This window comes from Coturnix japonica, chromosome 1 (assembly GCF_054131305.1).
Source record: "Coturnix japonica strain WE chromosome 1, WE-NBRP24, whole genome shotgun sequence".
Lineage (NCBI taxonomy): Eukaryota > Metazoa > Chordata > Aves > Galliformes > Phasianidae > Coturnix > Coturnix japonica.
Window position 1 is genome coordinate 161,638,663 of NC_140663.1, and position 17,119 is coordinate 161,655,781.

The following is a 17,119-nucleotide window of genomic DNA, read 5'->3' on the forward strand; positions in this document are numbered from 1 at the left end:
ATCTCTCCTGTGACTGCTATTGAAGATACTATTAAAATCACATTTAGTAAGTCATTAAAATATTTAGCAGATCATCTGAATCACAATCTTCTGTAAGTTAAAAGATATTTTTGTTATGATTTTATGAGTGAGATTATATTCTCATCTTTGGAATGATCTCAAACTTATGCATAAGTCTGCTTCTCTATGGTAACTGTTCATACTGACAAAATGAATGGAATATTAGGCAATTTCAGTGCGATGGCAATTGTTAAAGGCATTGATTCTTTAGCAAAGGCTTGTGCATATGAATTGAATTAACTACACAACTATTTTTCAGAATTCTTATAGGGGAACATCATCTTATATACATACATTTTGACTGGCTATGAAGAACAGCTCAAAATTTCAAGCAATTTGTAGATAGTCGTTTACTCTGGTAGACTGTTGCTTGCCCAGGTCACTGCTGCTTGACCGCATCTTTAGGTATTAAGATTTCTTTACAGTATTAACACCTCATTGGCCATCCAGCACTTTTCATTCAGTCTAAAATTAGTATTATTTAATACTAGTAATATTTCATGTTAGTATTTACACTGGTGCGAACTACCCCAGTTATCATCATTTAAGACCAATTATTAATGAATTTGATAAACAGTCAGAAAGAAATTACTCTGACATGAATAAATTTCAAGTAGTATGTAAATACATTTTCATCACTTTCTTTTGATATACTTTGATTTTCTCAGGCTCAGATTGTTATTCAGCTCTCTTACCTAAATATATACTGTAGCAGGTCTGAAAAGAGCAGGCCAAAGTGATGTCAGAAGTTCCCTGCTTCAGTGTTGAACCTGAGATGCTTTAATAGTCAAACTTCCTTTAAGAGATTTGAAATGCAGGTCTTGTAGCTTAAACCCTACTCTTTCCTACTCTTTGCCTAAGCCAGGTACAGCATGCCTGGACAGCACCAACTATTGGGCATTCCCTTGAGAACAGTTTAAGAGGCAGAAGATCACAAGATAAACAGAATCACAGAATGGTAGGGGTTGGAAGGGACTTCCAGAGATCATTGAGTCTGACCCCCTCCCAAAGGAGGTTCCCTACACCAGGTCACGCAGGCAGGCGTCCAAGCACATTAAGGTCTGATACTAGTTGCTTTGCTAGGCTTCATTTTCCAAAGGTATGATCCATACTCAGTGGCCAGCACAATAATAAAAATAGTTTTCAGTAAAATATGTTGTGTACACTACATTCAGCACTACATTTCTCTTTGTCAATAAGAATGACACACTACAGGTGACTATTTCAAACCTCAATTATAGTACATCAGTGCCTGTATTTTTTCCCTGCAACTCTTCTTATTCTTAACGCAGAAATATCTCCATGAGAAGTGAGAGATCTTCTTCCTACCAGTGGTAAGTCATGTTTTTAGCTTGAAATATGGAGGAGCATTATCTCCACAGGGGCACAGTTCTCTAAGTGCGTTGTGAGTACAGTAAAATATGGTAATAGAATTGAGTCTGGCAGAAACCAGAACAGCTTTTTTCCCTTTTATGCAAAAGCACCTACTAATGATGGGGTCACTCACCTGCTAAGCACCTACACTCAATTCATAATATTCACACACATTTACATTACAACATTCCTTTTGGCAGTTCTAGCTCATGCAGGTGGGACACAGCTTGTCAAAAAAATCATCAGGCTTTTGGGTTACTATATAACAAGATTTTATCAACAAGTTTTGCAAATTGGACAGGGATGAAGTTGGACAAATTAGTGTGGTGTTAAGTGATCTGCTCTGCAGTCAGCCCTTCCCAAAAGCAATCCTGAGAACTTCTCATCAGTCAGGATGGGGACTGGATCTCAGCACAGGTAAACAGCCAGTGCCACGATGTGAGTCCACAAACAGAATGGAGTGGAAAAATCACCTGCATATATTCCTCATCACTGAAATTTTGACCATGTGATATGTAAAGTTTTGATCATGTAGTCACTGTTGGTATTTATTAAGTTGTAAGCAAATTATTCAAATATGGCCCAAACAATAATAAAAAGAAAATCATGTTTAACTATTCGTATCATCCAAGATCCCTAGAAGTATTTATAAAAGTATTTCTAAAATAAGTGATAGTAAGACTTACCCACGTTTAATCTGCCTGTGACTTCTCCATTAGAGTTGCGAGCATTCACAGTCACATTGTGAGTAGACTGGAGAAGCAGTGATGAGTCCTGAAGTATGGAGAAAAAACTACAGATTCAGCAGAATGCTTAGAATTGTAAACAATTCTCAAAATACATAGTCTTATGTTTATATTAAATCCGTCACTGAAAGAGCTTTGCAGTTACAAAATCATCCACAGATGTTATCAAATAATTTGGACAAACATTTTTGATTATTTAAATGATAACAGATTTAAAATAAGAAAGCAATTATAGAAAACATTTCCAGTGGCCAAAAGCTACAATACTGGGCTGATGAACATGAATGATAACATATTATTTCTTGGGAAAAAAAATTGTTTGAATATTACATTTGCTACTTTTCCATACACAACAGAGACTTCCTACAAGGTCAAAGTATTAGGGAACATGTGATACAAAGAGGGTATTAGCAAGCTGCTTGTTTGTGACCTCAAAGTGCATCCTTGTTCCCAGATAACCAGTTGGGTTTCTAATTGCTGAAATATTGTAAATCATGCTTAGAGCTTGAGTTAACCTGATAATTTTGTACACATTTTATGCTAAGTATTTTGCTGTTAAAACTTACCCAGTAACAGTGGTAAAAGCCATGTGTGATTTGGAGTGCAATTTAGATATTTTTATTAAAATTAATGTAGGAAGATGTAGTAACTGCTCAAAAGAAGTTACTAAATAAGCAAGACAAATGAAATGTGCTTTATAAATTGTAACACATAGCAGTTATTAAATCATTATTGATTCATGAGTTATGTCGGCCAACAAAGATCAGGTAAATATATTATGTTTAAGTACTTATGCTAAATCACCCACAGAGCTGGTCATCTCTGTTAAACTTATTTGACTGCTGTCCATTTAAAAAGTGAATTATTCTTTTGTTATATTGATTGTAAGTATGAATAAATGACATTGTAGACCTGCAACTTCCACATGTTGTTGACTAATTAAAATCTAGTAACATATTTCTAAATGTGAATCTTTCATCCTGCTATGAATATGTATAAGATAAAATGGAATGGTATTGCCCACAATGCTGTGTTGGCATAATGAAGGCATAAAGTTGTAATAGGCTCCAGAGATGATGCATAGCAAGTTGATTTTCTGCTACATATTTTCTTAGCACTTTGGAGGCCTCATTAGGTGAGAAAAGCTGTTAGAATATTGCAAAGAGAAAACACTTAAGGCAAGAGAGAAAGCTGCTATGATAGCCCAATTCTCTAACAGATGAACTTAGTAAAAGAAGCCATAACAAATAAGCAACTTTATGATAATAAATATATAGAGTGACACTCAGGAGAGCAAGCTACAGGCAATTAAGCCTCTCTGGAGGCTTATGCTCAATCGAGTTTAAATGTTTTAAAAACAAGGAAGCAAGCTAACAAGCAAGCAAACAAACAAAACCCTGATGAACGATCAGTTCATAGGGGGCAGAGACATCCAGTAGCCTCCAGGCTCTAATTAATACATGCTACTAATGATCACGATGGGTCATTAGACAGCTAAGCGTATATTAGATGCTGCCACACCTCTTGCTTTCCATATTGTACTAAATCTACTAGAAGATGGAAGGAATACTAAAAGAGCTTAAAGGGCAGCTGAACATTGCACAAGTATTTTTCTGGGCAGAGGAAATAAAGTACTAGCTATGTTGGTTTTAAAAAGTTACATGTCTTATTGGATAAACAACCTCAAGGGAAATTCATATAAGCACAGTGTTCTCACTGCTTATGAGGCAGAAGAGAACACAATATAAGAGACAAAGTGAAAATACAGATTTAGTAATGGGATCTCTATGTCTAAATGAACTGTTCTTCCTACTGGAAATATTTACTGCAGAAAGAGAGAAAAGGAAAAGCTTAATAGACAGAAGGTACACTGGTACCACTTGAATTTCGGTCACGGAGCATTTCAACAAACTCATTCGAAACTCTGCATCAACTATGTTATCTGATACATTTATTTAATTTTTCTCTTGCTGTACTGATTCCAACGCTAACTATCTCATTAGTTACAGAAGTCTCAGACCTGAATGAGACTCATACCATTCCTTTCAGTGACCTGGTGAGGATGGTTAATGTGTCTGATGGAATGAAAAAGTCAAATTTGGCTTTTAATCTCATTGAGAAGGCCCTTATTCTGTGAAATGTCCCACTGGTTGGTTATATTGTTCATTACTCTTTGATGAGTTTGGATGACAGAAGATATTTCTGAAAAGTATTTCTTTTTGTTGGCAAGAAACCGATATTACTCTCTCAAACTGCCAGTATACCTATGCAAGTTTCAGTATTCATGTAAATAACTCAAAATGAATTCAGGTTTTTCTTCTTAATGAAAAATTCAGTACTCCAATTGAAACTTGCCATACAACACTCTTACACACTTAGACTGTGTTAAAGTCAATATCTGCTTAAGAAATGCTTTCTTCGACCAAGTATGCTATTCATATTTTCCCTCAATAATAATACAATTTTCTGTCTATGTAAGCAAAATTGAATCTGAAATCTTTCGATTTAGTTATGTAGATTTTATAAACACACATATTTAAAGTGTCACACTTTTAATATTGCTGCCCAAGATCTGGCAAAAATTGAGTTTATTAGAGAAATAATAGTTTTTCCTATGAGATCTTATAATTTTATATATATTTAAAGAGTTTTATGAGCTTTTAATGAACGAATAAACAAAACAAGCAGTTTCATGGGGTAGCATGAAAGAAAAACAGTCTCAGTAAAAATAATAAATGTTCTACACACTCCTAAAATTTTAGCATCACTTGTGTACATTGACCTTTCCAATTCATTTTTGAGCAGTTTTTAAGCATATACCTAAAAAGAAGTTAAATCTGCAGCAATATCTGTTCAGTAACGCAATGATCATGCTTGTAAAATATTTATTGTATTCTTGCATCGTACATTTAATTCAATGTTCATATATATCTAAAAAGCATGGAAAATTTTGTGCATATAGTATATACTTCATTAATATATATATATACACATATATACATTATTTTTTCTCAGACAGGTAACTAGACTTACCATAAACCCAACTGTTAATTATTGCATTAATTTTATTCCAGCACCATATAGAACAATTATTTGCTTACCACTCGAGAATGGATTTCTTTGGCATAAAGTGGGAATAAGAATTCAGATTCTCCCTCCAAACGAAGGCCTTCTTTTGTAACACGTAGATGCCCCATTCCAGTCTAAGGAGAAGTAACAATTATGTGCATTTTAAAACTGTTACTCTATTTGTTTATTTGTTTTCATTTCATAAACTGAACATTTCCAGAGCTCCCTGCCTCAAACCTATGGATAAATGTACTCACAACTCATTTAAAATGGTCAGAATTTCTCATTTATTCCTGGAGCACTTTTCTTTAATGAATTCTAGCTTTCAAGAAACATTGAAGTAGGTATTTTTAAGGAAAAATACAATTTTGCAGTCATTATCTCAGAAGGAAATGATCTCGTACTGCCTGTGCTGAAGTATCTTTAGTATTTTCCTTCTAAACATGCAATGAACAATAAAGTTTTACACAAGGCTCAAAACCAAATCTTATGGTCGGTCACAACTCATCATCTATCAGTGGTACACTTCAAACAGGATGCAATACTTCTAAGCCTATTGAAAAGACAAAGGGAGATTTATATTTGCATCTGTTTTCAATAATGGATTAAAAAACAATAGTTTTTTCTTTCTTGAATCTATTTATTTCTCTTCTGACTGTAGGCTCAGGCTCCACCTCTCACACTATTACATTCCTTTCTGTCACTTGCGAGTTTTTGTACTTTCCTTTCTCTCCAAGTCTCCCTCCCCTATCAGTTTTAGCCCAGTTCCACTTGCTACCCTTTCCAACCAGTTTAAAACTTTTCCCTTCCTTCACCACAGAATTCTTTACCACAGAACTGATAATGTGAAAAATGAAGACTTTCAGACTTCCCACAGGTATCACCTTCTTCATTATTACCTTATTTATTATTTTATATGCAAAGTGTTAAGTAACATGTATAACCACAATTCAGTGAAAAATACTTGGTAATTATTCCTTTATAGGGTTGAAGAGAGATGAAAAGAAACAAGCATGGCTTATACTTTGTAAGGTAGGAAATACTCATGTTAGCAGCTCATTCCACAGAAGAAGATTCCTTTTCAGCATGGATTTATTTAAGGAAAGAAGCTTTTAAAATAGCTATTTATGGAACCTGTTATTTAGTTTCAAGTATTTTACTGCTTTGAAATACGCAACGTACTGACTTTTCACAATGGCACTAGATCCAATTTCTAAATTCTAGGACACTGCAAAGCTTTTAAAAAGTAGCTAGTATAAACTGATACATCTCATGAGGCGAAACTAAAATAATGCCCATGATGAGCCACCTATGGCTTTTGTAAGCACAATTCCTAGGCACCACTGAGTGATATAGGGATATGTTTTTCTGACTTGAAACACAGAACAGAGATAATTTCAACAGTATAAAAAAACAGAGGTGTTAAGGCAAACCGTTTTGAAAAATAAGAACACATCAGAATTTTTTAAAGAAATACCATAAACAAAAGCCCTGAATTTAATGAACTAAAGGTAAGATCTGATTATCTGCTCTCATCTCAAGTCTTTTCTTATTAGGTGAAAGGATATTATAATAAACTTGTCCTTGAATAAAAATATTTCTGTTGACTTGAATGTAAGTTAGATACAGACTGATGCAGTTATATCACATGAGAGGGAAAAAAGTGAATGTTTCATTAAACAGAATAGATGTATGGCAAACCTGCACTCCTGTTATCCTGATGGTGGTGACTATCAATGCTTGATTGTGCCAGTCTTGAGCTCTAACACACCATTGTGCATATCATCCTGAGACTCCTATGCTGTCTACTTACCTTCACAAAGGTTCACATTTGCTCTCAGCAAAGCAGGTACTAAGCTATATAGGAAATGGTAAAAAAATAAAATGGTAACTCTCTGTAGACACATAGCAGATTTTGCAGATGCTGCAAGCTTACTGATATGGGAACTGCTGGCAGCTACTAAAACCTTATACAGGGAAGATGCAATTCAGCATTAATGTTCTCAACAGTTATTCATTTCAAAACTGTCAGATACTAACTGGTCTAACAGTATGCCTTCCAGAGCAGTAAAAGACTTTTTTTATTACTTGAAAATGCTCCTGAGTAGGTAAAGACTTATAGAAAGAGAGACGAGATTCTATAGTAAATGTAAGCTCTGAGAGTATTCAAGCCCCATAAAAGCTCACCAAAAAGTTCCTTGATTCAGAACCTTGATGTAGGATATCTGACTACTATTCAATCAGTTACCTCCATATAGGTACTCCAAGCTGTCTAAAATAAGTAGTGACCACCACTCAAATCTTAGGTAAGGAACATTTGCATGGGAAGACCATCTTGGATGGACTGTCATTCTCTTAGACTCTGGAACATGATCAATGTGAAACAATTTTCATCTGAAATACTAGGGAAGCAGTTGTGTTCTCCACAAAACTGATAGAAATGTTCAGAATGTCCACAAGATCTGGAAAGGTCCTTCCACTTCTTCCAGAGGACGACAAAAGGATAGAGTCCCTCAAGATCCAAAGGACCTCTAAAATGGTGAGATGTGGATTTGACAGATGTACAACTCAGTGGGTAAGGAATTGGCAGGATGGTTGCACTCAAAGGTCTGTAGTCAATGGCTTGATGTCTAAGTAGAGATCAATGATGTGTGATGATCCTCATCAGCTAGTACTGGGACCAACACTATTTGTATCTTCCTTAGTGACATGGACTGTGGGATTGAGTGCACCCAAAGCAAATCTGCAGTGCCAAGCTGTGTAACCAATACTCAGCATACTGAAGGTGGGGGATGCCATCCAGAGGAAACTTGACAGGTTCAAGAGGTGGCCTTATATGAATGAGGTTGGGTGCAAGGGTATATGGGTTAGAGCAATCCTAATACATGAATACAGGCTGGAAGATGAGTGGATAAAGAACAGTCCTGTGGAGAAGGACTTGGGGGTAGTGATGGAGGAAAAGCTTGACATGAAGCAGCAGTGTGCCCTTGCACCCCAGAAAGTCAGGGCTGAATCAAAAGCATGACTAGCAAGGTGAGGGAGGTAATTCCCCCACTTCTGCTTTGGTTTTGCAGGTGAAGATCCACCTACAGGACTGTATCCACATCTGTGGCCTGCAGGATAGTAAAGACATTGACCTGTTAGAGCACATCCAGAGGAGGGTCACAAAGACGATCAAGAGGACTGTAGCACCTCTCCTATTAAGAAAGACAGAGAAAGTTGTAGTCATTTAGACTAGAGTAGATAAGGTTTTGGTGTGAAATTTATACACAGCTTTCAACACTGAAAGGGAGCTTAGAGAAAGGACGGGGAGAGACTCTATCAGGGAATGTAGTGCTAATATAAGGGATAATGGTTTTAAAGTAAAAGAGGGTAAATTTAGATTAGACGTCAGGAAGGAATTCTTCACCATGAGGATGGTGAGATACTGGCACAGGCTGCCTGGAGATAATGTGGATGTTCCATCCCTTGGAGGTGTTCAAGGTCAGGCCTGAAGGCTTTGGACAACCTGATCTAGTAGGAGATGTCCCTGTATATTGCTGTGGGTTGGATCTGAACAGTGTTTAAGGTCCCTTCCAAACCAACCCATTTTATGATTCTATGACCAAGAAGGTCACATGTAAAGAAGAGCACATAACTTTGGGTATATCAACAGTAGTAACAAACAGCTGTAACTCCAGGGCTCTTGCACTTGTAATGGCTTGCTAAGATGAGCACCATGCAGACTATTGCTTAAAGATTCGGAAGAGAATCAAACATACATTCAGGATTTATTTTACAAGCCAATGTAATAATATAGAAATCTGCTGTTGTAGGCATGTGGCCCTTAGAGATGAGTTTAGGCACAAGGAACTTTCATTCAGTTTATAATGTTTCTAGACATCTAAATTCAATCAGTAACCTTCATTTTCCTACCAGCATATAAACTGATACACATCTGTACTCAATATACGGGAAAAAAATCTGCTCTTATTGTATCATATCATCAAGGCTTCTGCACCTTCTCAGCTTGTTACACTCAGACTCCTCTAAGTAAAGGAAAATAAGCTTGTGGTCAATACAGTAGTTAAGAGATGTAAAAAACAAACAAAAACAAAACAAACAAACAAACAAACAAAAGCATGTTTTCTATTTTTGGGAAGAAATAAAATACTGGAAAGAAAAGCACATCCATATATTAGGATGGCTGAAACAATAAAATCTTTAATTTAAATCAAACATTTGTTTTAACATACACATCTCAAATTTAAGTATTTCTTGTCTCAGGCTTCAGTTCAGCTTCCCATATATTCCAAGTTTTCTTAACAAAAAGTCCACACAATAATTGCCAATAATAATATTCAGTTCAAAGCAGATTGGATGCAGTATTCCCTTGCAGGTAAGTACTTTTTCTTACTTACTGGATACTTAGATTGTATGTTTAGGTCAACCCAGGGAAAGACCTTGGCAAGTTCGAACTGAAACACCATTTGTTGTGCCCCAAAGGTAGCTCAATTAATGGCTTTATAGATCCAGCTTTCACTGCAGTATTTCTTGCAGCTATTACTATTTAGAGAACTTGCTTTGCAAACAAGACTGAACTGTTTCATTGAGATAATAGGGCTGTGGGTAGAGATTGTTAAAGAGCAATCAGCAAAAACAGGATTGGTAATGAATCTGATGAAACTCTCTGTTTGACTTACAATATCTATTTTCGTGCTAAGTACGTGCTTGGTATAATAACATTACGGATGCCTCATCTCATTTTCTTTTGCAAGGACTCTGTTTCCTAAGCTCAGATAGAAAAGGTTATCCAACTTTTGTTCTCAGATGACAATGGAGTCTTTTCTGTCAAGAATACTGGTCAAATCAGAGTGGTTAGCAACAGCAAGCATTCTTGGTACAGAAGTTAATCCCACCTGACCCACAAAATGCTGGATAAAGATTGAAACGCAACTTTCAGACATGCTTAGAATGACAGCTGGTAATATTCCAATATATCATGATCTAGAAAAGTAAATGGCCACTCAGAGCTCAAGAGTTTTATAAGGAAGCCTATGGAAGATGCCAGAAACATTTTTACTTCATATAAAATAGAATTAATATTTATGATGCAGACTTTTGAGATAATTTTCTGTAGTAACATGTAGAATAGCAGTCCTTCTGAAATAAATATATTAACTACAACAAGTATTGCTCAAGAGGGGAAAAACAGCTTCTCAAAACAGTTTCAGGTCGAGCTTCATTTTCTTTTTTAGAAAGGACCAAGTTCTTCACTTCAGACAGACAGTTCAAAGCTGGATAATTGCTAATAAAAATCCCATTACATCCGGCATTATATTCTCTGTGACTGATTTAGTCAACTTTAGAAATACATGCTGCTGTTATGCATATTTATTCATGAATGGAGTTTTCTTTAAATCGACTAATTAATCTATAATTATAACATTTACAATCATGAAGCTTAGCCAAAGAAAAGGAATTAGATTTCTTCTATTTGTAAAGCTTGTCAAAGACTTTTTTTTTTTTTTTTTTTTAATTTTCCCTGAATAATACATTTCTTGAGTATCTCTGATGAATAAGGGATATTTGCATGGTATACATGATTACAGAGACTTTGGATTTATCCAGTAATGTAATCCTACCATTTGTACTAGGGGACAAATCATCTTTGGGTCTCAGCACCTTTTGTAAGTACACAGTGTCAGACATCTCCAGCCTGACAGAATCTGCTGTCTAAAGAGTCGGAATGACAAAAATGTGAGATGAGAAAAGGACAAAGAGACGACACATCTCTCAAGAAGCCCTGTTGAAATCCATGTGAAATGAATGAATTAAATATTTTATCTCATGTTTCGTCTTGAGGCTATAATGAAGATTCTAAATTTATATACTAATATAAATGGCAATGATTGCAACTAAAAATAATTAATCTCTAATAACAACCCAACCCATATAGATTTTTTTTTTTTAATATAAAAATAAAACCACCTTCTATAATGGTTCTCTATTGACATTATTGATAAGAAAATTGCTGTAGTTCCTACAGAGTACAGTGGGAATCTACTTCTTTTTCAATTTTTTTTTATCATAGTAAATCCTAGTGTGGAACTGACAATAATACCTCCTTTACCACAGCAGCATTAATACAGCTAAATGTTATGAATTAATAATATCGTAACTTAAGATGTATATCGCATACATCAATTATACCATATGTCAAATAAATAATAGTAATGACAAAGAAATGAAGTATGAAGTTGAAATATGAGAGCTTTTTGAAATTCTCTTTTAGTTATACTTAGAATTTATTTGACAAGTGGTACAAATTCTTGCCCTACTCTGTATGATCTGATCACACGTTTACAAAGATACAACACTTTTTTTTTTTTTCCTTCAATTTTGGTTAAAGATGAATTAAAACATTTTTGAAAAGAACTTATCTGTTTTGCGCCTGTGAAGCCAATGTTTCAAAATAAAAAGTCAAGGGAAAGTTTCATGACAACTCATTTATTTCCCAACACAATTAATGAGTACTTCCATTTACATCCTAACTTTATTGTTTGAATTATATTTATTTGTTATTGAATACATTTTCCCCACAACTACATATATAAAGAAATAAGTATTTAGGGAAGTGTAGCAAACAGGCACATATGAGGCTATTTTAAGTGTGGAGAAATATGAATTCTCAGGATCATTTTGTTTGAGTAGGAAATGAGGGATAGACAAGCTTTTTAACTGGGAGAAATTTCAAAAGCTATAAAAAAAGTAACTTCTTTCAAACATACGAGAACATTGTAAAATGTACGTAGTGTATGTATGGAGATGTTATCCTTATTAAAAGTGGAGGACAACTAATCAGAGCTTCAAAAAATGGACAAAACAGGTAATATAAATGTTTGTTAATTAATGAAGAACAAGGTGTAAAGATCTTGTATTAAACTTTGAAGAGCCAAGAACATAAAGGTTTTCCATTTATGAAAAGCAGACTTCTTAATAAAATAAGCAATTGGAAAACAGGAATGGAACAAATTGTAGGAGTGGTCATGTACTTCCAGAGTTTACAGATTTGGGGATTTGTAAAACCTTTATTACACTCAAAATATCTTCAGAGACATGTGAAAAGACATCTTCAAAGACATGGGGTCTGAAGCACAGGCCTTATGAGGAGTGGCTGAAGGAGCTGGGATTGTTCAGTCTGGAGAAGAGGAAGCTCAGGGGAGACATCATTGCTCTCTACAACTATTTGAAGGGAGATTGTTGTGAGCTGGGGGTTGGCCTCTTCTCTCTTGTTACTCGTGGTAGAACTAGAGGGATTGGTTTCAAGCTGCACCAGGGGAGATTCAGGCTGGATGTTAAGGAAATACTACTCTGAAAGAGTGGTCAGGCACTGGAATGGACTGCCCAGGGAGGTGGTGGAGTCACCAACCCTGGAGGTGTTCAAGGAAGGTTTGGATGTTACGTTGGGAGACAGGGTTTAGTGAGAAGTATTGGCTATGTATGATTCTGAAGAATGACACATTCTGTTCTGACTTTGTTTCCTACGTATTCATCCTCTTTAAAAAACAAAACAAAATAAAAACAAAACAAAACAAAACAAAAAAACTGTAAATTACACAGTTTCTGTTGAGGATTACAGAGAGAATCAATAAAACAATGGAATCCCAGAAGTATGATTCATTATTAGTACTCCTGAAATTGTCCTGCAGGCAGATCTGTGCAGTTAGGTAAATAGATTTCTAATTCTAACCTTACCAAATGGGGATATTCGTGTGGAAAACTGATTGTTAGATAATATCCATCACTCTTTTCTAATCTTTTGGTGCAAAAAGGTCCCAGTCTTAATGAAGCACCCACCCCAGGCCAAGCATTGCAGAAATGCAGTGAATGCATTAGCTGTGAGTACCAGTAAAATAGACAACAGATAAAGAGGAACTTGACATATAAACAACATAAACAAAGATTGGGAGCCATCAATAATGTAAACAAACAGAAGGAGACACTGTTTGAGAACAGTAATTACTTTTCTGTCTTACCAATTTCCACTGGAGCTCAGTAGGCTCAGCTCATTTAGTGCTGGACTCAAAACTGACACTTCCTGAATCCCATACTGAAAAGAAGCAACTGAGAAACTGTGTTTTTCTGATCTGATGAAAGGATTTGGATTTCATGCATGAAATTATTTGTATGCAGAGCGCAGAAATAGAAATTTAACCAATTTGTCCAATTTCTCTACCTCACAGCTATTTCAGTAGGCTGGGCTTGACACTTTGGGTACTGAGTGGAAAATAGATGTTTGCTTCTTTGAGCTTCAATAGTTTTATCCCAATGGAGGTCCTCTTGAAGTCCCTGACCTAATATTTTGTTTTCACCAGTGTCTTCAACCATTCTGCACCATCTCACATTTTCTAAGAAATATTATTGTAAATCTTCACTGATTATGCGAACCTCGGTAACAAAAAAAGGCTTTAAGAAGGGTTAACTTCTGTAGTGAAGTCAGCTGACAGAACTAGGAGAAAAAAAAACATATATAAAGTTTCATGGACTTTTGTAATGTCACTCGTGAGCTCCATGAATTGCAACTGCCATCAGGCCTATTATTCATCATCACCATTCCCTACAGCAGAATATTGTCGACTGCTCGTGGGAGCAAAAATACATGTAAGAAAATGGTACTTGCATGTTAAAAGTTACTAATTGTGTCATGGCTCAAGAAAAAAGATATTCCAGGTGGAGAGACCAGAACTTCTGCTATTTCTTTGGCAGAGGGTTTGTCAAAGACTCATTTAAATCTCCCCTAAAATTAGTAGAGCAGCATCAATAGTTGAAATCAAGCCGTCATGATTTCACCTACTTAGACCTCCTGAATTTGCTTGTACACTAAAATCAGATTTTAAAAAATCTTAATTTGTATTATGAATTAATCCAATAACTGTAAGCTTAAATTAAACTTAGATTTATTTTTATTTTAGCAACTATTCTTCCACACTCTTTTACATACAAATGATCTGACTGATAGTACAGTTCAGATTAATCAAAACTACAGATCACACTATGGAGAAGTTCAAAGTTCTTGGATTACTGATTTTCTGCAATAGGTCTCTTATTTTTTCCAGCTATTACTATCTCCATAAAACAATTAGATATTCACTATCATATAGAGACAGTGAGAATAACTGCAGTTCAGTTGGAGGCAAATTTTATCTAACTTAATTGAAAAACGGCAAAATGGAACCCTTCAGGATTGTTCAGAATGGAAACTACAGAATATTGGTGTTCTGATACGAGAAGTTTTCAGTAAAAAAATAAAATTAGAATTTGTGAATAATATATATATATATTTATTTTACTTGATTATTAAAAATGTAGCATCTTCCAAATGGCAACTAATTCAGTGAAGCATACATTTTTAATGATAGGAAAGCTGTACAGATTCATTAGTGTATGCCTTTGCAGTGAAGAAAAATTACTGCTGTGGAAGATATTGTTCTTTATTGTACACTTTTATTGCTGTCTAGTCTAGTTTTAAATGTTCCAAATGATTGGTCACCCACAATTTAATAGGACATGCTATTGCACAGTCTAGAAAGTCACGCTGTCAGAGAGTGTTATTTGATTTTCAGTTAGAAATCTCCTTTCCTCATCATATTATCAGTTTCATATTTTTCATATTTCCTTAAGCAATACTCTCCTTTAGTGCCTGAATTTATAAAGTGCTTAAATTGTTGTTTAAATAATTATTTAATTACACAATAAGTTAACGTGTTTCAAACTACTTGTAATAGTCATAGATGGTGAGGGTGTGAAATCACAACATACACAGTAGAGGTGAGTTACAGCATCTCTCAATGATAAAAATGTTATAAAATTATATATAAAAGGTTGGTGGTCCTGCATGTGGTAGGGGGTTGGAACCTGATGATCCCTGGAGTCCTTCCAACCCAAGCCATTCTACGATTCTATGATCCTGTGATCTAGACCTGTATCATTATCTACCAACTAAGGTATATGAAAAGCAATTGCTTAGTATGATTATATAAAGTTACCTCTTCAATATTTCCTCATACTTTTGAATGTAAATAAATTGACACTGTTTATAGAAAACTTTACAAAATAATTTTAAAAATCAAAATAAATACTTTGTCTACAGCGATTATTTATTGTACATGAGAACTGAAAAAGATTAGTGAAGTGGAAGACCACTTTCTAGTCAACAAGTACAGAGGTCTTCCTGATTCCCATTGTCAGTATGTCCACATGAAGTGCAGATACAGGAGCAGGTTAAAATTTAGAATCATAGAATCACAGAGTCTTTTGAGTTGCAAGGAACCTTTGAAGATCACCTGGTTCAAATCCCCTGCAATAAATAAAGCAATAGTCACAATCAGAAGACATCTTGATGAACTGCTATTGAGTGCTTGGCATCTATATACAGTTTGCTCCTGTCATAAGGTGATCCACAGACTGATGAAAGCCTTAGTATTTGGTCTTGACTTTCTCCTCATTAGTGACTCAGACTCAGGTCATGTTTAACATGGATGGCAGAAGAACATTATATTGAGTGCAGATTCAGGTCGTGTTTAACTCACAGTGAAGATAAAGCTCTGAAGACCTGTCTGCCTGATTTTATAATTGAATTAATGTGTGGTTTCTGAAAAAGATGTCCTGTTACATAAGAGATGGTGACCCTCCATTCAGGTGGAGTTTGCACTTGAGTTTGAGTTTGAGAATACTATGATAACAATTCTATATGTGACAACAGGGTAGGGCAGCTGAAGATGATTACATTCAGGAGAAAATGTGAAATCAGTCTCATGAGCCTTGTTTTACCTAAGGAATATAAAGATAATGGAAGAGAAAATATGAAAAGGAAAAAAAAAACCACTCACCACAGAAATCATAACTCTGCAGTAGTACAAGTAAAAGATTATAGCTGTTAAATCATATCAGTTATGCAACAAACTAATAAGCCAAATAGTTCTTGTTAATGCCCCCTGCTAAGCATCTAATCTCTATAAAGCTACAAGTATCGCATAAAATGTTATTCAGATTAGCTCAACACTGTCCAATTTTCCAAATTGTTTCCCAGTCGAACAGCCTTCTAGAGTCAAGTCAACACAGAACTGGTATGTTGGCCAATTATTATGGGAGACATTTAGATATTCATATAATTTGAGAATCTAATTTCAAATTATAGATCCTCAAAAGTCTTGCTCACTTGTGCAACAGATCTAGACATCTTAATATCCATGCAATTAAATGTGATGACCACTGAAAATGATCATCTTAGAAGTAAAGTCACTAAGGATAAAGAATGGCAGCGATGACTGTTTAAAAAAGAACATGTGGTTGCAGAACTTAACTGGGTTGTTAGTCTTCCACATTTTAATCTCTCCTTTCCCTGGGAAAGTGTGTTCTCATACCTTCTTCCAGAGATCTATATCATCTAAGAAAAAGTTCATAGTAAATTTAAGCTTATGTTTTCTTTTTCTAGATTGTTCTTCATATAAATTGATTAAATATTAATTAGAGCAGAAGCTCTGTCTCCAAAGTGAGTAACATAATCATCTGATAGTTACACTGTGTTATCTCTAGTCCAGTAAAAATGTAATTATTCCCTATAAATTAAAAGCTTTAATTAGAAAGACTGAAGAATGCCCAGTCCTATAGGCTATACCACAGTAAGGACTTGGAAAACAACAAGGAGATTACGAAATATTCATACAGCTAATATATTCAGTATTTTTCTAGTTAAGTATTTTATGATCTGATAGTATTCACAAGGATGAACTTTAATCTCATGTGACAGCATCTAACATGGCCTTGAAATTAGCATGTCACAAGCTGAAAGTTGATGAATCATTTTAAAACTACACAGTCATTTTTTA

General features: G+C 35.1%; 1 protein-coding gene across 8 annotated transcripts in view; it reads right to left on the reverse strand.

Moving 5' to 3' along the window:
• SGCG (sarcoglycan gamma) overlaps positions 1–17,119 on the reverse strand; it is a 103,599-nt gene that overhangs the window by 32,908 nt on the left and 53,572 nt on the right. For all 8 annotated transcript variants that reach the window (XM_015852142.3, XM_015852141.2, XM_015852139.2 and 5 more), the window contains 2 exons: positions 5,282–5,383; positions 2,121–2,208 (listed from right to left, as the gene is read on the reverse strand). In XM_015852142.3, the coding sequence (XP_015707628.1) occupies positions 2,121–2,208; positions 5,282–5,383 (190 nt within the window). The remainder of the gene's footprint in view (positions 1–2,120; positions 2,209–5,281; positions 5,384–17,119) is intronic.